At 37.9% G+C, this 27,509-nt stretch overlaps 1 protein-coding gene across 1 annotated transcript in view; it reads left to right on the forward strand.

The window, feature by feature from the left end:
• The window catches only part of PTPRZ1 (protein tyrosine phosphatase receptor type Z1), a 1,642,174-nt gene that overhangs the window by 809,351 nt on the left and 805,314 nt on the right, over positions 1–27,509 (forward strand). The window contains exon 9 of the mRNA XM_044088744.1: positions 18,103–18,287. Coding sequence (XP_043944679.1) covers positions 18,103–18,287 — 185 coding nt within the window. The remainder of the gene's footprint in view (positions 1–18,102; positions 18,288–27,509) is intronic.

Here is a 27,509-nt window from a genome sequence, read left to right on the forward strand (position 1 = left end):
ATTAATTAATGTATGTAAGAAATGAGAACACTGGAGTAATATAGGATAAAATTCACGAAGTCTTTGCATGCACTCTGCAAAATTCCATTACCTGGAACAAATCTGGCAATGGCAGCTCTGGATAGTACAGGTGTGAACAACATAAGTCAGTACCCCATGTGCTATACCATTTAAATTTATGGTGGATGTCCAACTGGGCTACACAAAACACATACAGGACCACAGTACAGCCACTTAGTTACTCACTGTGTATCTGAAAGATTGTTGAATTATCCTGCCCATGCGGTACATTTAAACACCTCTTAGACTCTATTGCTGTAAATATGATTAATATGCATGCAAAGCTATTTAAGCCCAGGTACCAGTATTATGATGGAACAGTGAACAGGATGAGTGAGAGGCAGCTGCCAGTGCACACATGCTCATCTGCTCTACTGCAAAACCCACCATGCATGTCTGTCCACTGCAAAACCCACCATGCATGTCTGTGCCACTGCAAAACCCACCATGCATGTCTGCACCACTGTGAGACCAGCACTCATGTCTGCCCCACTGTGAAACCCACCATGCATATCTGCCCCACTGCAAAACCCTGCATGTGTGTCTGGTCCACTGTGAAACCCAGCATGCATGTCTGCCCCACTCCAAAACCCATCATGCATTGCTGCCCCACTGTGAAACCCAGCACATGTGTCTGCCCCACTCTGAAAACCAGCATGCATGTCTGCCCCACTATGAAACCCAGTACATCTACCCCCCTAAAAAATACACCATGTATGCCTGCCCCCCTGTGAAACCCAGCACACATTTCTGGCCCCCTGTGAAACCCAGCATGTATGTTTGCTCCACTTTGAGACCCACCATGCACATCTGCCCCAATGTAAAACCCACCATGTATGTATGCCTCCCTGTGAAAGCCAGTGTGCAAGTCTGCCCCACTATGAAACTCAGCGCCCATGTCTGCCCACTGTGAAACCCACTATGTATGTCTGTCCACTGTGAAACCCACCATGTATATCTGCCCCCTGTGAAATCCTGCACATGTCTGCCCCCCTGTGAAACCGGGACATCATGTCTGTACCTACCCGTACATGCTGGGTGCCCTGAAGTCTGCTGCATTGTTGCTAGAGACAAATGGCACGCCTGTACATGCTACTACTATAGCATACAGCTAACTATTTTATGGTACGTGCCTGCATTTCAAGAAATGTTTCAGGACTACATTCTGCTGTGGTGTGCAATCCCAAGGATCATATAAAACTTGTTCCAATATTATAACAGCTGCATTAATCTGTTTTCCGAATGGCATAAAACTGTATTGTGGACTGTACATGGTGCAGGGTTTGACCTCATGCAGCAGGTTTTATCTAAAATACTATTGTAATTCTGGAGTGAATAGATTAAGCATACAACAAACAATACCAGGTGTCAAAGGAATTTGATTTTGGCTAGCCTGGATCAAAAGTAATTAAGTACAGAAAGTACCAGACTAAATGCAGAAAATGATTGTATTATGCAGTTTTTTGCAATTCCTAAGGTAAAAATTTGCTGGTCTGATAGCTAAAAATTTAATTGTAAGAAAACAGCAATTTTGTTTTATGAGCACCTCACGTCTTATGATAGTTTCAGTGACCCTGTTTTGATTGTTAATTTTTGCTAAATTTAATTACTGCATTAATCATTTATTTTCCCAAAAATGTTAGAAGGAAAAAATTAAGTGAAAAAAATCCATATCAGTTACTCATTTTTGTGTTTCACCATTTGCATGAGGTTTCTATCTGATCGTGACAATTAACACTGATTATATTATAGTACTCAGTGGTAAAAATGTTAACAGTAAACAAATATTGCAAATAATGTGCTTGATTTTAAAAGGCTTTGACTTTTAGCAATGAAAGATACAGGCTGAAGTGCTTTCCTGTACTGCCCTCATGTGTTTGCAAGAGATATTGCAAAGTCAGTGAGATGAATTTCTCCATCCTACAGTCTGTGGGATTAAACAATTGCTCACTGATTTAGAAGGATAAGCAAGTGTGATTTTAACAATCACTCTTTGTTGAAAAATGTCATTTTTTCTGTTACAGATAGCCTAAAGTACAGTCTGTTTTGCTTTTTCTGTTTTTTTTTTATTTGAACATCAACTGAGGAATCTCAAGTTTGAGAAATGCAGAATGTTATACAAAACAATGTAGCATTAGTTCCCGTTTTTGCAATGACATGATAAGTCCACTGTCATATCAGTCTGCATGCTGTTCTGTCCAAAGGTAGCTTGCAGTAGTACTAGAGAAATTTCTACATATATGGGCATTTATGCAGGTATAAAACCTGATTGGTACCCGGATTTAGTGTTAATAGGTTTCTAACACCCATAATCCACTGTTTGACAGTAAAACCATTTTTTCATAATTATTCATCTATGATTTGAACATATTTAAAAAAAAATTGCAATTATTATGTTGACTGTTGTAACATTGGAAAATAAAGATGTTAGAATACTGTAGCCATCTCCAAAGAGGTCTCTGCTGTGCTGACAACCAGTGACAGACAAATGTGTGTTGTTGCAGTGAATGTTAATTTGTGTAAGTATGGGACAGACTACAGAAGATGAGGACAGTGCTATAGAGCTCATTTTTATGGAATCTATTGTTAGTTACCGAGCTCTACATACAAAATAACTTGTGAGTAGATGTCTGATTCTGATATATTTAACAGAAGTTGCAATGGCTCAGTTTTGGGTGTGATAGCACATTGCAGTTCCCATTTAGGATGTAGGACACCACTGAAGTCTTACACAATTCTGATGTACCATAATGTGATTCCACGACAGTCTCCAAGATGTTCTATGCAAAATAATCGTATGTAATGACACTAATAACAGATGCTGTACTTTCTGTACTGACAAGGTGACTCATTCTTTAGAATACTTAACACCCCCCCCCCTTCGTGGCAAAGTAGGGACTATAAGGTTAATGACAGAGAAGGGGGATCACGATGATGCTGGCCACTACAAAGCAGGATGTATGGAACAAAATGACTATATAAAAGAAGGTAGTAGACAAGAATTGTCCTTGCATACACATTATGCTTTAATTAACCATTTATTTTGTTTGTTTAATAGGTAAAGCCTCAAGGCTTGAATGCTTTTGAGGGGGGTGGGGTGGCTTTGTTGTATTTTTTGGAGAAGTAACTTGCTCATGCCATGCAAATAAAGACTTAATGAATCAAACTGTGGACTCTAGGAGCAAGTTCAGAACCAAGTCATTGCCTTAATTCTCCATGCAAAAGTACTGAAAGTAGCTATACTAGATAAATGTGTATAGGAATGGGGAGGGTGGCCTAATGGTTAAGGTGTTTGCCTTACAAACACAAGATACAGGCTTTGAATCTCACAGGGGATAACCGGCAAGGCTTAAAATGGCTCGCAAGGGCAGTTAGCCTAGTACTAACCTATGAACCTATAGTGAAATAAAAACCATACAAACAGTCCTTTCCATGATCTCTTTGACCACGGTGATAAAAGGTGAACAGACACTCTTAACAGTTGGACTCCTACACTACATGGAGTAGCTACACTGTGACTTTCCACTTAGCTATACCCCTTACACAACTCAACTATCCTGAGTGAGTTATTGGGGGCCATGTATACGGGCAGTCGTATCATTTAAATATTTTCCACCAATTTATGCATTCTCTTTTTATTTTATTTTATTTTATTTTACTTTACTTATTTATTTTAATTTGTTAAGCGTGATGGTCCATGTGACCAAAGTTCCATTTTCAGAGAAGCACCACAGAAAAAACTCCAAGAAATTACAGTGCAGAATTTAGTTCAAAACATGAATAGAACTTATATCAGTGCTCAGAAAGGTATGAATATAGAGCAAGCATATGCATTGTTAGCTATAACTGTATTGAGTTATAATGTTCAGTTGGTATAAAAATGTGAAATATAGTGTAAAGCTGTACTGAATGTGAAAGATGAAGAATGAATTGAAGAAGCTGAGCAACGTAGCGATTATAGAAGGAGAGAAGGTTAGGAGGAGATTAGAAAATAAAGTATGGATGTTAACACACTGAATGAGAGAGAGAGAGAGATGAGTTAACGGGTTTACCTTTGCAACACAGAATCACAGTAATGCGATTGCTCATATGAGCGAATCGTAACCCCAAAAGTCAAAACAGCGACAGTTTTACATGTTCAGAAATCAGCAAATCAAAAAGCATATTCGCTGATTTTCGAACATAAATGCCGAAAAACAAAGGTAATGAAGTGTAAAGCAGGGGGGCAGGTCCCCCTGCACCCCCCACACCCCTACTTTAATACTGTAACTCCAGGATCGCACTACAGTGGGGAAAGGGACCATTTTCCAATCCCCACTATAGTGCAATCTGCCCAAAATGCCGAATCTGCAATGAGTGAATGTCAATGTGCATTTGCTCATTGCACATTCAAACCTTTTTCCATTCGGTGTTTGCAAACTTTGCAAACGGTCTTTCGGACAATTGCTGTTTGCCCTTGTGCAATACGCGCACATAAAGGTAAACCAAGTTAACGATTGTATAGTTTTTATTTTATTTATTGTTTTATTTATTTTTAGATCGTGATACTATCCCCTCTGAGGATGGTATATCAGGACTACCATTTTACCTCACAAATCTCCTAGGTGCTGGCCTTCCTGGCAGACATTTTTGTTTCCTTGATAGACATTTTAAAGCAGTGATCTCCAACCTTGTTTTGCACCATAGATCAGTTTCATGTAAGACAATTTTCCATGGACCAGCCATCCCATGCCCATAATAAGCAAGCAATAATGCCCAACAGGGTGTGTGTTAATATGTAATTAATGCCTGCCCAGGGGTGTTATGAGGCCCGACTACATTCCTGGAAGGGCATTAATTTCACATTAACACACGCCCTGGAGGGCAGTATTGTGCTTAGAGAATGGGCTCGCTGTAAAATTGTTGTGTTGTACTTATTTATTTGTTGTGCTGTTTTTTGAGCTTTTGTGGCACTACTTGAGGCCTGTGTCAGCAAAAACAAATTGACTCATCTTTATGCATCCACTGCATGTCATGACAATGAATCTCATGCTCAATATCATAGGTTCATAGGTTCATAGGTAGGTACTAGGCTATCTGCCCGAAGGCATTTATAAACCTAGCCAGAATGTGTTGGCTTTTGCCGCCTCCTTAGATTAGTTCCCTGTGCCTCTGTCCAGCAGATCCACTGAAGTGATCCCTGGGGTAAACTTTCTGTTTCCCATACACTCGTCATGGTTTCTTTTGAAGAGTGTTAGAAAGAAGCTGTGCCTAATGAAGACTGGAATCTTGTTACAAAGCATGGGAAGTCTCTGGGACAGGAATCTATCCCTCCAGCACGTCCTATTTATTGTTGTGTTGAGGTTTAGATCCCTAGAGCATGTGGCTCGTGGGGATAAGGTTTTCTTTAGGTGGAGCATGTCCATCAGTTCTGGGTTGGACATGGCCTTGTATGTCAGGCAGAGATCACCTCTGAGTAGGCGGTATGCAACCGAGTACTGCTGTAATTTCTTCAGTCGAGCTGCATAGGGCATCTGTTTTAGGCCAGTGATCCTCTTGGTGAGGTACTTATGTGGTCTTTCCAGCTGTTGCAGGTGTCTTGTAAGGTACATCCCAAATGGGGCATTGTACTCTATGACAGGTATGAGTGATGAGTAGATGAGCACAATGACCTCTTTTGATCTGGATGCAAACCCTTTTGTGATTAGGTGGGCCATGTAGAAAGATTTTCTAACCACTTTGGTAATGTGATTATCAAAAATGAGATTACTATCTACTTGGATCCCCAGATCCCTTATTACATTTTCCGTATTTAGGGGACTGCCACCTATGTGGCAGTTTGTGGGTACTTTGTTTTTTCCAAAGGGGATGACTATGCACTTTTTGGCATTTAGCTTGAGGCCATGATTTTGACACCAGGTATCTGTCTCAGTGAGACCATTTTGGAGGACAACTGTGTCAGCTGGAGAGTCAATTATAGCCCCTAGTTTGCAGTCGTCTGGGAACTTGGTCAGCCATAGTCCTCCTGTGCTTGCCTGTACCTCTGAGAAGTATATGCCGAACAGGAGGGCTCCTTGGACTGAGCCCTGGGGAATGCCACTTGTAACTGGTTTAGAGTTGGACCTATCTCCTGAAACTCTCACCATGTGAGTTCTGTCCATGAGCCATTTGGCAACCCATCTTGTGATGTAGGGGTTTATGGTCAGGCTGGTGAGCTTGTCTATAATACCAGAATGGGGAATGGTGTTGAAAGCCTTAGCAAGGTCTATGTAGGCTGTGTGTACCACCTTTCGCTCGCTATAGCTTTGGTAACTGTCTCAAAGAAGTCCACCAGGTTTAGGAGGCATGATCTGCCCTTAACAAAGCCGAACTGGGTAGGATCCAGTGTTTGGATGTTCCCAGTGTCTCTGTTAATGAGTTCCATGATGATGTGCTCCTATCCTTGCAGACCAAGCTAGTCAGGCTTATAGGGCAATAGTTCCCAGGGTCTGTTGTGGCTCCACCTTTGTGGAACAGAATAACCATTGCTATGCGCCACTCTATGGGTACATAGCCTGTGAAGAGGCTGAGTTTGAACAGTGTGTTTTGGTAAGGGGTTAGTTAATCTTTGAGGTCGAGTAGGACGCAGCCTGATACACTGTCCAGTCCCATTGATGCTGTGTTTTTGGCTTTGGAGAGGGCTGTTTTAACCTGAGTGTCTGTGATTTCAGAGACTCTACATTCTTCTGGTATGGTTATGGGCCCTTTTGGGGTAGAAAGGTGGGTGAAGCTTGCTCTGAACCTGTCTGCCAGGATGTTGGTGATATCAGTTGGTTCAGTGTATTTTTTGCCATTCTGCACTAACTCTGAGCAGATCTGAGCATTGCCACTTAAATTCTTGACATAGCTAAAGAATGCCTTGTGGTTATCTTTGGAGTCCTTGGCAATTTTTCTTTCAAAGCTCTCCTTGGATGATTTTATGAGGGATCGTAGTTTCATGCTGATACTGATTAGGGATGTCTTCCCTTCTTGGGATTTTACTCTTTTCTGTACTAGTTTCCTCCTTCTATTGTATAGCTTGTTTATGGCAGGAGTCCACCAGAATGGTTTCCTTTTCTTGGAGGAGTGAGTCTTGGTTTTGCTTGGGATGGCACAATCCATACATTCTTGTAGCTGCCCGTAGAATGCATTAGTAAAAGATTTTGCAACCTGGACAGCGTTATCCTTCAGCATGGGGGCTTTGAAACTTTCCACCTCGATCTTAAGTAATGTGAGGTTTGCCTTTGAAACGTTTTTCATGGTGATTTCCTTGTCTGGGGGTGGGGGTGGAATGTGGATATCCAAAATGATTTGTTTATGGTCAGATCTAACCAGCAAGGGGTTGACCTCCAGTGTGGAACACTGGTCACCCATGTTGGTGATAACCAGGTCCAATATGTTGTCATTTCTGGTGGGAGTGTTGACCAGTTGAACCAGGGTGTTTGAGTTTATAAATCCTAGGAAATATTGGGCAAGGGAGTTAGTACTTGAGTAGTTCTCCCAGTTAATGTTTGGGCGATTTAAATCATTCAATATTAGGGTGTTTGGTAGGACCTTTATGTTTCCCAGTGTTTCCAGAAATGCGGAATGAGGGTCCTAGGACATGGTGGGTGATCTGTAGCAAGCTACAATTTGAATTGCAGTTTTGCCCATTGTTAGTTGCACGTGGATGATCTCTAAAGCATTGTGCTGTGCCACTAACCTGGAGGTGTAGGTATCCTTGATGACTATGGATACGCCCCCACCTTTTGTATTTCGGTTTGGGTTCTGTGGCCAAAATGTATGGTATGAGTTGTAGCCTGGTAGTGCTGGGGTGCTCTCTGTAGCCTTAAACCAGGTTTCTGTTACTGCACATATATTGATTTTCTCCATACTGAGGAGTGCCTCGAGTTTATGCATTTTGAGGTTTAGACTTCTGGCATTGAGTAGCATTACTCTCAGTTTTTTGTTACTTGTGCTATTTACGGTGGTGGGTTTGTCTTTTGAGCCTTGCCTAAAAAAGGCACTATGGGGTGGCAAGAGCCTTGGCCAGTATTTGAAAGCATAAGGGTGACAGGTGCAAGCCATCTCTAGTGAAGCAGCGTGGCTTGTCAAGCATGTCATCCCAGGCAGACAGACACAAGATCCCCTTTGAATAACACCAGAAACTTAGCCAATTGTTGAAATCGAGAATTTTTTCTTTATACCGTGGTATCATTCTTGGTGAGGGCAGGATGCTACTCAGGGTCAGGGTCATACCAGCCTGGGCTACGTGATCAGATGGCTCTTCCATGTCTCTTTTCACATAGTCCAGGGAGGTACGGCTCAGGTCTTTCACACCAACATGGACAATGACAGAGTCATATTTGTACTTGTTCTGGAGTGACCTGAGTGCTTGTGTTATGTGGCAGATCCTGGCACCCAACAGACAGCTAACATTTACCTTTTCCTTATTCAGCCTAGTGAGTGGGACGTCAGTGTGCCTGACTGTAGAGTCACCTATTACTAGTATGTTGGGTATGTTATTTTGCCTTAAGGGCTGTGATTGCATGGCACACTGGTTTTGTGAAGTATGTGTTTCATGGTTTGTGTTGGGGGTTGGAGGCTGCTTGGATGTTTGCTTTGGGGGTCTCTGTTGGTTTTGCAGATTTTTATTTAGAGTCTCCGAGTATGTTTTCATGTATTTATGTGTGTTTTTTGCCAGTGCTGGTTTAATGGGTCTGTGTGAGACTGGTGGTGTGATGCAAGTATTTCCCTTCTCCTCTTGACTGTCTGATCCAGTCTTGAGTTGAGAGAGCATAGCCTCAAGTTTGGCTGTATAATTGCATCTCTCCATATATTAGTGTTTGGTGGTAGGAAGAGAGAGTTGTCTGTGTACATAAGGCAGTTGCAACATTGCCTCAAAATGCCCAGATTCACCAGTTGGACTGGAGAGTACACCTGACACTGCCCTTTGGACATGCCTGGGTAGGTACAGTGAACTGTTTTACTGGATGGCTGGTAAGGTCGAATAGAGAGCCTTGCCCTTCTGTACAGTACAGGAGGGTCTAGTGCTAGGGTTTATAAGTGCTTTCTATATGTTATGAGCAAGTGCCAGGCTGATAAATGAATGGCTTGAGTGCTTAAGTTGAAAGTTTGTCTAGTTCCAAAAGAAAAATTTAAGAGGAGACTTTGTGGAGCCGTGGATAGTTTTACCCTGGCTAACCGGCACTGCCTGGCACGCAAAACTGGGCAAATGCAGGTTTTATAGCAGGGAAATTAAAGAGATAGAAATTAGCCCAAAATGGCCAATAAACTACTAATTTCTCAGCTGAAACCACTCCTCCAGGGACAGATAGGCTGCTCAAAGCTCCCCTCTCTCAAAGGTGAACAGAGAAACTTCCTTCTATCCAAGTAAAGTATGGGCAAACACAGAGATTTGTAACACAGCCCTGAATTCAGCACTAACCTGAATACTGGACTATACTAGCTTAGAAAGGTGGGAAACAAGTATATATTTTTTTTGTTTCTGAAAATAAAGCAGATACAATCAAAAAAACACTTTAAATGCACAGAAAAGGATGCTTATTGTTATATATTGCAGATCAGAGTTGTAGTCAATGCCCGTATTAATAAAGTAGAAAGAAACACAAATACAGTAAAAGCAGATGAATAAAGTGCAATTCATATATATATATATATATATATATATATATATATATATATATATATATATATATAACAATAGAAAACAAACAAACTGATTTAAACAAGTTACCCAATTAACCAGAAAAAAGCTCAAAAATGAGCCCTGTTCTAGCCGTCTTCAATCAGACAAGTTCTAACTGCACACTCCTGCTACTAGGATGCAGGGTAACCTTCTCCAAAAAAAGATGGCCTGGATCAATGCTCAAGTTATACAAACAAAGCTAGATTCAGCAGGCCTGAATCTGGTCTATGCTACAGCAAGAAGGTGCACCAATTTCAGAAAGAAACAGTTCAAATAAGCAGGCACAATAAGCCTGTGACCAGAAATGCCCAGCTCAGGAGGGCAGAATGCAGCCTCTCCTCCCACAAGAGTGCAGACTACAACCCTCTTAATGTAGAATAACTGGCCTGAAGCCCAAGTGCTTTTGTTTAAATTATTATTTCAACTGATTTTTAGTTAGTTATCTATTACTTTTTATTACCTATTGTATTTTTGTATCCAGGATATATATACACATTTCATTATATATGATTCACTCTCTAACTGGCTTTCAGCTAAGAGCTGGTTGCCTAAAATATTGCTTGCTCAATCAATCAATTATTCAATTATTGAATTTAATTATTGAATCTATTATTCAATTGTTTGGTGGTGCAGTTAGTATTTAAGAACTGTTTGAAAATGTGTTTGTGAAATCTGAAGAAGCATGCCTGTGTAGCATGTGAAAGCGCTTATTTTGTTTTACTTCGTTATTAAATATTGGTTTTACAACATCGTGGTGGTTGTGTCCAGTTTTGGTCTTGATACTTTTCTCGTTGGGAATTACAACCTTCAGACGGTAGCAGCACTCATTTTTCTCTATCTTAGTTCTTGTTTTTGTGCTGGCTACTTTCACATGATGGAAAATACAGCTATAGAACTGGACTACAATCCTGACAATGCCTCCAGGAGTTTAAGGTGGAACAACATTGTAAAAATGCAGAATAATCCCTTGCTGGGCTTAGAACTACATCATTTATCAACGTCGACCACTGCAGGTACTGTTGATAATTTGAGAGCGTTTAATGACTTGCTTAGAGAGCTGGAGAATGATTTATACAAATTGCAAAGGTTACTATGGCAGAGAAGGCATATGGAGGCATGCCTTCATTTTCATATTGTACCCAGAGGCATGAGAATTTTATGCATGCCTACTTATGGTAATAATCATCCCGAACTGCTGAAGAGATGGCAGAAATTAAATATAGAATTAAGTTTTAATTATATAAAACTATTGATTGAATATTTCTCCCCCATTGAAGTTGAACTTACACAAAAAGTAGAGTCTCTGAACAGAGATTTACAACATCGCTTCAAGGGAGCGATGTTTGAGAAAAGAATTGACAGCGTTTACACTCAGGTCACATTATATAGTGACAGGTTACAGCAAGTCAAATATTGCAAGCTGCAACGCGATCATAAGGATTTTCTGCTTGGTCAGGTATTTGTTTGGCCCAAATACAACCAACGTTCAAGGCAAACATCGGACAATAATGATGTTCCCCAAACTCTAGATAAAGAAAAAGCATATGCCTATGAATTTGATTTAACAACAGAAACAGTCTCAACTGCTGTTTGCAATGAGGAAAGTAAAGGTCTACATAGTATTGATGTGATTACGTCATCAAAAGAGCAACGTAATGATGTTGCATCCTCTGCTCTTCCCTGTAATCAAGAGGCCCTAATGGAGTCGAGAGACGGTGAAGGACCAGGGGCAAGACCGAAGGTATCATCTAGGAAGTCGGAAGATTTTTTCCATTACCACTGAAGTTCCGCGACAGAGAAAGGGACAGATCATACAGTCGTGGTCGCCAGAAACGCAAGTTTTCAGGTGACAACCTCGGCATGAGACGAAGGTTACGAAGTTGAACCAGCTGGTCTACAATTTCTCACGACTTGAACTTACTACTGCTGACTATTCCCTTTTAAATAAGGGACTGTCTTTTATTCCTTCTCAGGCAAGTAAACTCAGCGAACTTTTAGTCGATCTCAGACTTTTTGGACGCTCAGTGGCACTAAAGTTAATGTACGTTAATAATAAGAATAATACTGATTGTTTGATAGATCATTTTAAACGTAAAAGTTCTTTTTGTCCACAAATACCAACTAATGTTGAATGTTATATTAATCTATGTGAGAATGATTTCTATGCATATTTCTCCAAACAAGGACCCAGATGCATGTACTTTAATTTAAGCCAAGAAGAGAGAAACTCTTTGAATAACCTAACTTCTAATAATGATATAGTAATAAAACCTGCTGATAAGGGGGGAGAGATAGTGGTAATGGATGATGCAGATTATGATCATGCAATGTTGACTTTGCTATGTGATGCTAATACTTATGTAGAGATAGGTTTTGGATCACTTATGAAAACCATTAATAGAGTATATGATGATATTTATGATTTATTGATGTGTAGACAGGTCACCAAGAAGTTATATGATTTTTTTCTGGTTGAATTTCCCACTATACCATGTATTAAGGGTCTTCCCAAAATACATAAAAATGTTTTTCCCCTCCCCATGAGACCCATTGTAGCAGGTGAAGGCTGGGTGACTGAAAGGATATCGCAATATCTAAAGAGCGTACTAGGACCTATTGTTCGTAACATTCCAAGCATCTTAAAAGATAGCTATCAGTTAATCTATGATATATCAACCATCAAGGATAAATTTAAAGATACTTCTTATTTAATGGTAACTTTAGATGTCAAGAATTTATTTACAGCAATCCCCAATGATTACGGCATAGAAGCCATTAGGGGTATGCTATCAATAACAGAAGGGGTAACGAATGAACAAGAGCTATTGGTATGTACTTTATTGGATACCATCCTCAACAACAATGTGTTTATGTATCGTGAAAAACTTTATGCACAAAAGTGGGGGGGTAGCAATGGGCACCCCCTGTGCCAATTCTTACGCGAACTTAGTGGTACATTACTGGGAGAGAGAGTTTTTATTTAGTAGCACATATTACCAACAAGTGCTACTATATAAGAGATTTGTAGATGACATACTACTATTCTAGAAAGGAACTGAGGTTGATCTCTTAGAGTTTATCAGCTTTTTGGAGTCAACTACTGATTTTTTGAGATTTACCTCAGAAACTTCTGTAAAAGAAGTATGCTTCCAGGATGTTAAAATAACCCGGATGATAGATGGTGGTCTTTCCACAAATCTATACAGAAAACCTTGTTGGAAGAATACACTTTTATGTTACAGTAGCATGCATCCTAGACATGTCTTTCCTAATGTAGTAAAAGGGCAGTTTGTCAGAATATATAGGTTATGTAAAGAGAATCCTGACCTACAGAGACAGCTTGATGATTTACACACCCCGTTTTTAGACAGGGGGTATAATGATTCTATGATAAATAAAGTTAGATGCTCTATTGTGGATAATATAAGTGAGAATGCTAAAATTACCATGAATCATACAAAAAATAGACCAAGAGGAAGTTATGATATTATAACCCCGTTTATTACGAGATATACTAACGACAATAGGAAAGTGGTGGATATAATAAGCAAACACTGGAGTGTACTCACTATAGATGCTAAAACGTTGAATATTGTGGGACATAAACTAAGATTCAAGTATAGAAACAGTAAGAATTTAAAAAGGCTATTATGTAAGGAACACACAAAAGATAGAATCAACAGATTAAACATAAATAAAATGGGTACTTTCTGTTGTATGAGATGCAACATGTGTAGATATATAACACTTGAAAAACATTTTGTTCACCCTAACATGTTGTTTGAATTTAGACCTAAGTTTCATGCTACTTGTGATAGTAAGAATCTAATTTATCTAGCTACATGCACAAAATGTACAGGGTTTTATGTAGGCATGACAGCGAGGAGGTTAAAAGACAGAATATACAATCACACATACGACATCAGGAGAATGAACACCCAGAACGCGTTGGCCAGACATGTTAGTTTAAATGTAGGTCATACTTTTAGGTTCAGGGTGATACAAATGATATTGCAGAATAAACGAGGGGGTAGTAACTTAAACCACTTGGAATCAGTTGAGCTTGAATGGATCCTTAGAATGAGAGCACATGTAGAACCAGGGCTCAACCAATCTATTAGCATTAAACCAATACTGGATGCACGCATCTAGATATACTTTTGGATTTAATTATATATGTATATATATATATTTTTATATCATACTTTTATATTATATATTATATATATTGTTAATATTCCATTCATTAATGTTTTAAGAGGTAATGAATTATAAGCGCTGGATATGCTTAAGGACCCAAATTTATGCCTTGGGTTTAGATGTACGTCAGTATATGTATTTTTATAAATAGTGTTTGACATATATTTTATATATCTTTATATTGGTTAATGTAATATGATGTCGCAAAGTGTGTTTTGTTTAAATTATTATTTCAACTGATTTTTAGTTAGTTATCTATTACTTTTTATTACCTGTTTTATTTTTGTATCCAGGATATATATACACATTTCATTATACATGATTCACTCTCTATCTGGCTTTCAGCTAAGAGCTGGTTGCCTAAAATATTGCTTAATCAATCAATTATTCAATTATTGAATTTAATTATTGAATCTATTATTCAATTGTTTGCTGGTGCAGTTAGTATTTAAGAACTGTTTGAAAATGTGTTTGTGAAATCTGAAGAAGCATGCCTGTGTAGCATGTGAAAGCGCTTATTTTGTTTTACTTCGTTATTAAATATTGGTTTTACAACATCGTGGTGGTTGTGTCCAGTTTTGGTCTTGATATATATATATATATATATATATATATATATATATATATATATATATATATATATATATATTTATATATATATATATATATATATATATATATATATGTATATATATATCAAACAATAGAAAACGAACAAACTGATTTAAACAAGTTACCCAATTAACCAGAAAAAAGCTCAAAACTGAGCCCTGTTCTAGCTGTCTTCAATCAGACAAGTTCTAACTGCACACTCCTGCTACTAGGGTGCAGGGTAACCTTCTCCAAAAAAAGATGGCCTGGATCAGTGCTCAAGTTATACAAACAAAGCTAGATTCAGCAGGCCTGAATCTGGTCTATGCTACAGCAAGAAGGCGCACCAATTTCAGAAAGAAACAGTTCAAATAAGCAGGCACAATAAGCCTGTGACCAGAAATGCCCAGCTCAGGAGGGCAGAATGCAGCCTGTCCTCCTACAAGAGTGCAGACTACAACCCTCTTAATGTAGAATAACTGGCCTGAAGCCCAAGTGCTTAAGCCAGAACTAATACACTTTTAGAATATAGACACTGAACCTTCAATCAGCAATTCCCAGCTTAGAAGGATGTAAGCTACCTGTCCTGTCACAACAGTGCAGACCACAAACCTTCTTAATGTAAAACAGCCTGTATGAAGCCCAAGTGCTTAAACCAAAAGACTTAGAATAACAGTTACAATTTAATCAGGCTACTAAACAGCAGTCATAAATGCAGCAGAATAAATAAAATTGAGTACTTTTAAGAAAAGCAAAATAAAGGAGGAGGAAACACAAATACAGTAAAAGCAGATGAATAAAGTGATTTTTTTTAAGTGCAAAGAGAGAGGAAGGAAGAAACTAAGTGGGTAGGCCTTCTCAAATCTTCTCTCTGTATTAAATAGAGTGAACACTAGATTCAGCATATGATCTCACTGTATTCGGTTAAGTGAGCAAATGAGATGGACCCAGGAGGAGTGTTCTAATACAGACTTACAGGAGGGGTGGGCAATTCCAGAGCCACAAACACTAATACCAACACAGGAACAGGGAAGGAGGGTGGAAAACTAACAGAGAGATAGGCACACAGCACACTGTTCAGAAACACACAATTAGGAAACAGAAAAAATGAAAATACAATACTTTTAAAACTGCAAGTTTGTACTTAACAGAAGACTAAAATACACTACTGCAAGTTTTACTTAACCTCAGCTTCTAATGCAGATGTTTGTAGCCAAGCAAGTCTCTCAGAAGTTGAGCATAAAATGATTTCTCAAACTTTGTGGCTAGCACTTAAGGTACAGAGGAATCCCTCTAGGCTATTAAATATCAGATAAAGAAGTGATAATACCACTCCCTTTTATAGCAGAGAGACACACAGCACTGTTCAATGAAACACACAATTAGGAAACAGAAAAAAATGAACATTCAGTACTTTTAAAACTGCAAGTTTGTACTTAACAGAAGACTAACATACACTACTGCAAGTTTTACTTAACTTCAGCTTCTAATGCAGATGTTGTAGCCAAGCAATGTCTCTCAGAAGTTGAGCATAAAATGATTTCTCAAACTTCTTGGCTAGCACTTAAAGTACAGAGGAATCCCTCTAGGCTATTAAATATCAGATAACAAAGAAGTGATAACACTACCCCCTCTTATAGCAGAGGGACACACAGCACTGTTCAATGAAATACACAATTAGGAAACAAAAAAATGAAAATACAGTACTTTTAAAACTGCAAGTTTGTACTTAACAGAAGACAAAAATACACTACTGCAAACCGAAATCCGCAAATCGATCTGCTACAGATGACTGAATATCGATCTGTTACAGATGACTGAAGCACAGTGCAGGATCCATTTTGTTAAACTGAGTCTAATAAAGACAGTATTGGATTGAGGGCATGCTAGCCTTCCCCAAATCCCAGAGTAAACACACCCAAGTCCAAGGTTATAGCACCACAGTGTGTGTTGTATTTCCCCACTGGGTGGTAGCAATTACTCAGTTTTGGGAAACAGATGTCATACTCAGTTTGGGGAAATAGAGTGGGGAAAACATTTTATGGTAATTAGATGTAAAGATTTTTGGTAGATGTATCTACTTTTCAAGAACCTTTGTTCTGTCTTATCAAACAGATTTCAGAAATCATGTTTTGCCAAACCGTGGGTCATTAATTTATCATGCTCTCACCTGATCAACTTTTTGCTTAAAATTGTAGGGGTTACAAGTATCAGCTTTCACTCCCATATGCCAAAGTAGTGACTAAGGGTTTACATCCCCTTTGAGATAAATCCACACTGCCAGTTTACATACGTCTGCCAGAAGAGTTATGGAATGAATGAAAAGAGGCATAAAGATGTAAAAGAGGTAATAGAGTCTTAAGGAATGTTGACCGCGGTAATAAAAGTAATTGGAACTTTTATATGACATAGCTATGCAAGTTCCATTATAAAACTGTTAATATCTTCCCAGACTATGGCAAACTTTGAAGCATTTTGCCAGTATCACTTGTAGGTAGTGGTTCTGTCCTACTATGATACAAGAACGTTTTCACACACGTATCCAAATCATGCATTTACTGGCTCTTCTAAGATCAGAGAATAGAGTTAATATACATTTGTATTGAAAGCTTAAGGTTGAAAAGAATAATATTACATGAACTCCTTCGTGGAAAGGTGAAAATACATCAGCTCACAGTCTGCATCCTTTGTCAAAAATAACTTAGGTTAGAATGTTTCTCGTTACCTAGGCCAGGTGTTATCTATATAATATAGAGAATGCATTTCTTTGGTTAAAAAGGGGTGTTTTATTCTATTTATGATGGCATGCAGCCACATGATTGCTAAAATTCATAAAACACATAAATATCCTGTGTGGTTTATATAATGTCTGTTATTTATTTACAATTTAGAAGATATTTTTTCATAGTGGATTTATATTGTATTAGAGCAGAACTTTCAACTATTTTATAGAAATGTACCTATTTTCAAGCCTAATTAACTCCTGCACATGATATACCTGTGTCTGGAGGTATGTCAATATTTTCAGGCGTGATTTATCCCTCAGTACAATTTTTTGAATTCTCCTCACCATATGTGATGTTTGAACCTTTTCTAGTAAACAGAAAACCATGCAACATGTCCAACATAAGAAAGAAGGCACACAACTCATACCTTCCTTTTTCAGAATCAAAATTAAATAACCTTGTGTGCCAGAATTTTACAATGCAGTTAATTAAATTCTACAAATTTTACACTCTATTTTTATGAAAGTGTGTTTATTTTTCCATTTGTTTTTTAAACATATATTTGAATAATATTGTGTATTCCCGCTGGAAGCAGGAGTTATGTGCTAGCTGGTATTCAGATTTTATACTAATTAGATGTCCAGACTGTTGGCAGGATATACCTACTTTTCAAGAGCCTTTGTACATATTAACAAGATAAGAGGTATGTATGAGAAATATGTTTAATGTCCCACGTGGGAATAACCAACTATATTCGTACAATCTTTTTCTATTCATGTTGCGAATTTCTAAACTGATGTTAAACTTATAACATAATGTATATTTTTTTGTTTCTTTTAGTTTGCAGCTCAGAGCCAGAAAATGTCCAAGCAGATGCAAAGAATTACACCACCATTCTTGTGCTCTGGGAAAGACCTCGTGTTGTATACGATGCAATCATTGACAGCTATGCAGTCTCTTATCAACAGTTAGTGGGATATGACCAAACATTGCATCAGTACCTAACAGATGGTGACCAAGATACGGTAAAATAAATTCTTCAGTATAATATTCTCTTGTTAATTAAGTTTAAATTAAATTTCAAAGATTTTTTTTTTAATTAAAGTGGAATGGCAGCATAGCTCATACTGAATTAGGACATTTTTAAGGAATCCATCACAGTTTGAAAATAAATATATTTTAAAGTTAATTTTTGTCTGTAAAATGCAATATGGGTGCAGCCCAGAGGTAATTATTGTGCACCTGTTCAAAGATTCAAAATTATACTTTTTAAACACTGGTTATATCAATAATAATAGAATGGCAGATTGCTGAAAATGATTTCACCTACTCCTTTAATAAAAAACACTCCAATTAATTAAAGTGCAGCTTTTAAAATTATTAGTAATGTGCACATGGGAAAAAGTTCCTGTGTATGTAAGTCCTACTGTCTATCTCTGAGGGTACTGCACTGTAGGAAAAGTTCTATTTCGATAACACGGCCTGATGTCCTTTCCTGTTACTAAAGCAGGTATTCTCAATAATTCTATAAGTTTGTGTTAAACAAATTGATTTTCCACCAGCTCAGAGACTAATATTAATTATGTAAAGGTGTCATTATGATGGGAGTTCATAATATTAGTGATGTTTTTAGATTTCATTATTTTGGCCATCTGATTTCACTGCTCTGCCTATAACTTATTTTTGACCAATTAATTCATGCTGAAAGAGCAAGAATTTCTCAGTGGACAGTGACACCATTACCCCATATGGCTTAGTTACCCTACCCTGAAACCCATGTACAACACACTGGATGTGTTCTGACCCCAGCTGACAGACATGAGCTACTGTCAAAAATACCCCCCCCCCCCCCCACCATTGGTAACTACTTGCACAGAGAGTTTTGTCTTTGTCTTGTAATTTGGCATAAAGTCTTAAGAAAGTGTACTGCTGAGACTATACCCTGCAGCAGTCCTGGTTTGATTCTGATAGCCTCCATATGTCTATTGTATAACTCTGAGCAAGGCACTTACTTAGATATTGCTTCTGGGTCTCCCTGGGAAAACATTGTATATCCAGTGGGCTTACCCATTTAACATTTCTTTCTTTTTTGTGTAATTCTCACTGCAGATCTTCTGGTCTGCAGCATGAATGGATAGTTTGTTGCCTCTGCCACCCCACCCCCACATGAAAAACACCATAATGTCACATTTCTCTTATGTTGCTAATTGAATCAAGCTCACCAACATTAAAGGTAGAGGCCTTTTATCTACCTGAGTGAACATGGAAAAGATCAACAATGTTTTGTGGGGCTTCTGGGAAAATCAGATAATTAACACAAATCGAGTGGTATGAAGAAAGAGCACAGTGGTGCAGTGTTTAATGTTGGTACCTTATAATGGAAAATAGTTAATCATGACGAAGTATAATGACCTTCTTAATTTGGAGAGGAAGCTTGTTACAGAGAGGTGGTTGGTGTTATGTGGCAAATCTATCCATCCACCTTGCTCTGTTTATTTGTTTAAGTAGATTTAGACCTCTGATCCTAGTATTTGCAAGAGTGTTTGATTTATGAAGGTATAGAAGGTCTTATAGAGCTGGATCCCTTATGGCCCATTAAGTGAGTGCATATCACCCCTAAGGGGTCTATAGAATACTGAATACAGGGATAGAGCTTTCAGCTGATCTTGGTATCTCAAGCTTTTTTAAGCCCTTGATCTTTCAGATTAATTTCGATCCACTGAAGGTGATTACTATGGATGCAAATAAACTGAAACCAGTTCACCTTCATTAAGCATTGAAACAATATGTTTAAGGGGGGGCAAGCCCCCATATCCCCCAGAATGATATATACTAAGTCCAAGGTCAGACAACAGTTGAGAAAAAGGCAATATCCACTTTTTTCAAAGGTGGTTTTGGTGAATGGCCTCAGTTTCTTTGTGTTCGCTGAAATCACCTTCCATGGACTGGCATGCTCCTGATCTTTTTGGATAGAAATTTCTGTGTTGTTTTCAGTTGCTTGATGTGTGTAGTGAGTTCCATCTCAAAAGGCAAACTGTATTTTATGACTGGCAAAATCAGTGAGGGAGTAAAAGGAGGAAGAACATCTTTTGATCGAGAAGATATACTTTTTGCAATAATTTCTGCAGAGTAAAATGAGTTTCTAAGAACTGCCGTAACATCATGGACAAAGCAGAGGGAACTATCCACCCATTTCCTAAGATCTTTCACTGCCTTCTCATTTTGAAGTTGGGTTTTGTCTATACAATAAGCTAGAGGTATTTCAATATTGAAATTGATTAATGAATGCAACAGTGTTGTACTTTTTGGTATTTAGTTTGAATCTGGTTTTAATACATCAGTTATTTGAAATTTAAGCTCATGCTGAAGTGCTTGTGCGTCAAATTTTGGCTTGAGGATGGCACCCAATTTAAAATCATTCATAAACAGGATTAACCAAAGTGATCCTCTTTTTGATTTGGTAGTTAGAGAAGTGGATGCCAAATTGCAGAGATCCCAAGATGGGTCCCTGGGTAACTCCACTGATCATTTTCATGCCCTCTGAAGAAGCACCCACCAACCTCACTGTGAGAATTCTGTCCTTCAAACAGTTTGCAATACATCTGTCTACACTGGAGTCAATTTGGAGTGTGTTTGGATTGCTTATTATGTTGGCATAAGGTATAGTATCAGATGTCTTAGCAAGGTCAAGGTACACTGTACAGACAGCATGTCTACTGTCCACTGCCTGTGTTATTCTCTTCAAGACGTTAACCAAATTCATCAGACAGGATCTGCCATTGACAAAGCCAAGCTACTGGGGATCAAATCTAATATGATTTTTGATATCAGCATGAATTAGGTATATTATGATGTAGTCCATGGATTTGCATATCAGACTTGTCAAACTGATGGGTCTGTAACATTATCAAAGGAATTGAAAAAGGTCATCAGAAAAACAAAAAAGATTTAAAGTTGTCTTTAGCTGTTGATGTAAGTCTGAGACTATGGGATACCATTGTTTCCTATTTGTGATCTGACTTAAATGGTGAAGGCACTCCCACTGGAGTGGAACATTTGGAACATATGGATGTTATGTTTGTAAGGACCAAGTTAAGAATACATTGTACTCTAGTTGGTTCTTCGACAATATGGTCTAGGAAATTCTTCCTTTATGAAGTCTAAGAAGTTTTGCACACTGTCACACATTGGATCCCTGTAGAATGGCAACAATTATTTAGTTGGTTGTTAAAATCAATTATCTTTTGTGGTGATGGAAGAATTCAGTTCAATACCACGGTCTACCCTGCAGTTTTGACATGCATGGAGAGCTCTGATAAGTCTCTCTGCATACCACTCAGGACTTTGCAAGCCAAGTTGTTTATCTCTTCATGGATTATCACCATGTCATAATCATATTTGTTGGTTTAAGGTCCTTAAGGGTCCTTGAAATGTTGGCCATCTTGGTCCCTGAAAGACAATTCATTGCCACCTTGCTTTTATCCAGCCTTTTGAGAATAAAATGAATGTGCCAAACTATGGAGTCACCAATCACCAGTTCATTTTTATTGGGATGTGCCAAATGAATCGATGCTGTGAATTTGGGATAATCTGTCACCTGGTCACTCATGTTGTACCAATATCTGTTGTAATGCTTAGTTTAGACTGGGTCCCATTCTTAAAGGGCCTTCAGATTTGGACAAGGATTTTTGGCAGCTTCAGCATACAACAATTTAGTGTGATTTGGTGTAGAATGCTGTTTTAGTGTGTATTGCTCATAGGATGTGTTGGATTGTGAGAAGGTGGCCTCTGGTTTAGTTAAGTACTTGCATCTCTCATAAGCATACTCTGTTGAGCTAAGCATTAATTCATTGTCTATGAGCATCAGGTAATTGTTACATTGTCTTAGTATACAAGTGCTTTGAGGCTTGCAAATCAGGTAAGATAAGCTTGTAGACCATCCATTTTTAGTACAAGGTACTGGAAAAAGGGGGAGTAAAATAACTCCTGGTTTGTAGTATTTAATATAGAAAATAAAATCAATGCAGGAAATGGCATTTAGCACTATTAACTGCTGCTGTAGTTCTAATTTCTTAAAATAATTGCTTAGTAAAATTTGTATAAATTTGTCCTTGTTTATAGGACCTCTGTCCACAGCCCCTTTTCCCATTTTTGCACATGGAGTTGGAGTGTCACTTCATACCACTATGTGGTTAGCCATGCCGTGGTTGTTCTTATACCAGCCATATAGGCATACACTTACACCTATGGCCAATTTAGAATGTTGAATCCACCTACTGTATGTCTTTAGAATGTGGCGGGAAACCCGAGCAGCTCTGTGTAGCCTTTAGAAAAGATGCTGGACATGTGGTGTTCAGAAGAGAGTTTAATCTCTTATTCCAAAGAAATGCTGATAGGTGAAGTGGCATACCTCTAAATTGCCTTTAGGTGTGTGTGTGTGTGTGTGTGTGTGTGTGTGTGTGTGTGTGTGTGTGTGTGTGTGTGTGTGTGTGTGTGTGTGTGTGTGTGTGTGTGTGTGTATATACATGTGGTGTGTGTGTGTGTGTGTGTGTATATACATGTGGTGTGTGTGTGTGTGTGTGTGTGTGTGTGTGTGTGTGTGTGTGTGTGTGTGTGTGTGTGTGTGTGTGTGTGTGTGTGTGTGTGTGTGTGTGTGTGTGTGTGTGTGTGTGTGACCTGCAATTGACTGGCATCCTAACCAGTGCTGGTTCTCTGGCTTACATTTTCTGTTTCTCATGACCCTGAATAAAACAAAGTGAGACTCAGAAAATGAACAAATAGGATCAATGCCCAGGTTCTAAACTCTGTTAAATAAAATCAATTTTCTTTCAAAACCTTTTAAGTTCTTTCAGACTTTTCTTCTTAAACATCTAATGTATCTAAATATTTAACTATAGTAGGATTCTGTGATCTTTAGAGATGAAATTGTAGTATAGTATTGCACAAAAAAATACATTTATATTTATAAGGCAAATGCATTCATTATTTCATCTATTTGAGAGACACTTCTGCAAGTTTCAGTTAGTCTGCACATTTTACATCAATGTAATAAAGTTGGATCCCTTTCAGAAGTGCAAGACTCTACATCTTCAACAACTGGAAAGGCCACAGAAATACCTCACTAAAAGAATCACAGGCCTAAAGCAGATGCCCTATGCTGACCGCCTTAAAAAACTCCAGCTATACTCTGTCACATATCGTCTACTCCGAGGTGATCTCTGCTTAACATACAAGGCCATGTCAAACCTAGAGCTGTTGGAGATGCTACACTTAAAGAAATCCCAATCCCTCAGAGCCACATGCTCCAGGGATCTAAATTTTGTCATCACAATAAACAAAACATGCTGGAGGGATAGGTTCCTGACCCAGAGACTCCCCAGATTCTGGAATAGACTGCCCATACATGTCAAGCAGAGCACCTCTTTGGCCCTCTTCAAAAGGAACCTTGATGATTGTATGGGAGAAAGGAAATTCACCCTGGGGATCATGTCAGTCACCCTGCTAGACAGGGATCCAGGGAAGTAAATAGTGTGGGAAGAAATAGCCAGAGAATTGTTATGGCTAGCCTTGTATAAGCCCTAGGGCCGATAGCCTAGTACCAACCTATGAACCTACACTACAAAGCCTGAAATTCAAAAAATAACTGCAGTGTCAACAACAACCAACAAATTACTCACCTCATTATTATATCCGTAAGGATTTTTGCAAAGGAGCTTTGACCCCCCCTCCCTATACTGCTCCTCACACCTACGCTACTTTTGTACATTGAGATCATTACAGCTCCGAGTAAAGGAAATACACATGCTACAAGTGTACAAGTGTACAAGTGCAGACTCAGTTTGTATCAGCCACATTCTCACTTGCAGTAACAGAATTCCAATAGTCATTACTAAATACAGTCCTGGGTATTGACTAGAGTATCTAAGGTATTACATTGAGGTGAAATGGCTAGACTTGAAATGACCTCCGAGTCAATAGTCCAGTAACATCCTATGATCCTATGATCCTGTGGTCCAATGTTTGTAGTTGCAACCCTCTGGATCCAAGCAGGCACCCCAATGAAGTTATATGATTTTGCTCTAGTATGGCTAAGCATTTCTATGGTGTACTCACTCAGTGTTGTACATCTGCATTTTATAACTAACACGCTTATGCCTGCCTATGCCACAGACTTCCCAGCTATCATCTTAGAATACATTTTTGAGTATGATCACTCTCGGTGTATGTGTGTCATGCTTGTCCTCATATCAGATATTCAAATAATGTTTCATATGTTCAATGTCCGATGCATGGCACTTATTTTTGGATAGGATGTTATCATCTTTGTCATATAGAAAGAGAAGAAATCAAGCACAAGACTGAAGTGTACTACTATAAAAGCAAAAATCCATGCCGTATTCCATTTTTACTTATATAGTTTTCTAACAATCTGGTTTGTTGCATTCAGAAATTAAGATGAAATATATAGTCTAAAAAAACAGCACCTAAAGAGTCTCTAAGCAGTTAATGCATGATTTTTAGGACCATGACATCACCATAAATGCAGGCAGACCAGGATTGCCTTTTAACACAGCTTCAGGATGCCATTTTAGCATGGCTTCTTCACTCAAAACAACAATCAGTACTTGCTTTATATGCTTAAAAATGCTGGAATCTTAAAATTTCCTTGCTGTGCTCTTACATCATAATTAGTACAAATCATCAAAATAATAAAATAATAAAAAAGGCAATTACAAAATTATGTATAAATATGAGTAAAATAACCACATTCAGAATTTAATAAAAATCTATATCTCAGTATAAAAATATAGTACTGAACAGCAAAAAGAGCTCCACCAGAAATACAGCGTTCCGTATATAAAAATAAGTAGCCAAACAGTCACGGAAGGAACGCTGAAGCTTGCAAATCAGTAAAACTGCTGACAACACAAAATACACTTGAATAAATCAAGATAAACTCAAAAGTCACCAAAAATGCTTCACCGATTCAAGGCTGAAGGAACGCTGAGGCTAACAAAGCAGTAAAAACTGTAGACAGCACAAAATACACTAAATGGACTGAAGAAACTCCAAAATCACCAAAATACTGGTAGGAACGTCCTTTATATTCAATAATCTTTCACCTTGGGCTTTCATCAGACTGGACCAAAGGAATAGCACAGTCTATATATACATATATACACTCACTAATTGTAAGTAATTAGTTAATTATCCAATTAAAATCATAAATATATGAATTAAAACAAATACTACAACTTTATATAATATATGTAGGATAAATGTAAGGACTTTTAAATATATGAAAAAGGAAACATGAACAAATTCACATATTTTATTTATAAATAATAATAAAAAAATAAAAAAAATAACAAAACATCACAAAAATCACAATAGCAATCAGACATCATGCTAGACTAGATGGTGCTACAAAAATAAAATAAATGTTCATTGCATTAAAATTCTAAGTGTTGTAACACAAAGAAATAGCATAGTATCAATACATGTAGTAGATGGTATTCCCAATACTCTGCTGCCACCTGGTGACAAAATGGCAACTATTTTCCAGAAAAAATAAATATCTCCAGTAGCTATAAATAAATAAAATACAATAAATTCATAGAGTCACATTCAGATCAAGAAAAACGATTGCCCCAAAGCTGATTATTCACGATTCCTTTTTCATATTAAATGTGAAAATTTAGACAATGACTAGCACTACCCCCTCAGTGATTTACATAGTAATTGCACCAAGACAGTATGGTCTTTTTCAACCCAGGAGCAATTTTCTGCTTTACTGCTATTGATGGAGTAGACTTTGAAAATAAATTGGATAAGAAAAGAGTTTTACTTAAAAACACTATGTGGATAATCAGACAGGTGTAATCTTTTCTCCACATTCAATCAATTCAGTAATTTGGTAGAATCACATTTGTATAGAAAAAAAATTCAGAAATCGCGTTTAATATTGGGTTAATTCAAAAGAATTGCATTTTGTCTCATGCAGGTAGTTGAATGATCTGGTACAGTTTTGAGAACTGGTTTAGTTTAGTTAGCTTATGTTTTCAGCATATTTGTTAATGCTCCTGACTCCATGCTTCTGCAATGTAATTAATTTCATGATAGCACTTGCTTTGACTCGACAAAAAGTTTTTTCCCCGCAGTTTTTTCTTCCTTTTTGGAAAACTCCCAACTCATACAGCTAACGACAGTCCTAACAATTATATACAGATTCATAGTTCTTGCTTCCAAGATGGAGGCGTTTGAGCACCATCTCCTTCTCTCAATTTATCTGCTTTTCAGGTGGCTATACCTTTCACCATTAATGACACAGGAGGGCATTTAGTTCCACACCAGCAGACCCCCTTCTCACGTTACTTCCTAAGAAGCTATCATTCTATGCTTAGCTAATAATATAATCCCTAGCCTCAGCGTTCCACTTTTATTAAAAGCATCTCTGATTTCTTCCTTGTATTCTATATCTGTGTCCCTGCGCCTTCTGTAACCTCTCTTTACAGAGGGCTTCTGGACCATCCCATTTAATTAACAAGACAGTTCCCTAGCTTTAATCGTTTCCTTGGCAACAACTGTTCTGAGATCCTGTGCTCAGTTTCCAGATTTATTTCAGGTGGCCATCGCAACACGCCATCTTTGTCAGCCATTTCCTTTTTTCCCATTACCAAGAAGCTCTTCTTGCAAGTTACTGAAATTTTAGTTAATATTTCCCTAGACATCATTTCTTTGTGGACATCAAAGTCAGCAGTTTGACTTGCCATGTAAATTACTACGCCTTCTCCTCAAGATCATTCAATTTCTTGGTTATGCATGGGATAGATTTAATGGTAATTCTCTAACTGAGATTAATTAATTTCTTGTATTTGCCAAAAATCCAGAAGCTTTAATCTTTTATTTACCCAGTGGGAATACTTTGACTTCAAAGTTTTTAATGCTTCTAAACACACCAGCTCTTATATTTAATAATCGTCCCTGTTTTAATATATTTTTGAACATTAGTATGATAATAGCAGTTCTATTTTTTTTTTATCTTTACCTTCATATAAATTTTTTGTCTTTTCAAAAACACATTATGTGAATATACATATTTAAAATAAATGTCTTTCTTCTCCTGCCAGAACCCAATATGTGCTATGCAGAAGAATCAATGGACTTAATTCCTGATTAAATGTTACACACTTGTCTGCCAATCTTTCAATGAGTTACTTTAAATTACAGGTGACCTTGTGATGTAG

This window comes from Protopterus annectens, chromosome 11.part0 (assembly GCF_019279795.1).
Source record: "Protopterus annectens isolate FY-2018-M chromosome 11.part0, PAN1.0, whole genome shotgun sequence".
Lineage (NCBI taxonomy): Eukaryota > Metazoa > Chordata > Ceratodontiformes > Protopteridae > Protopterus > Protopterus annectens.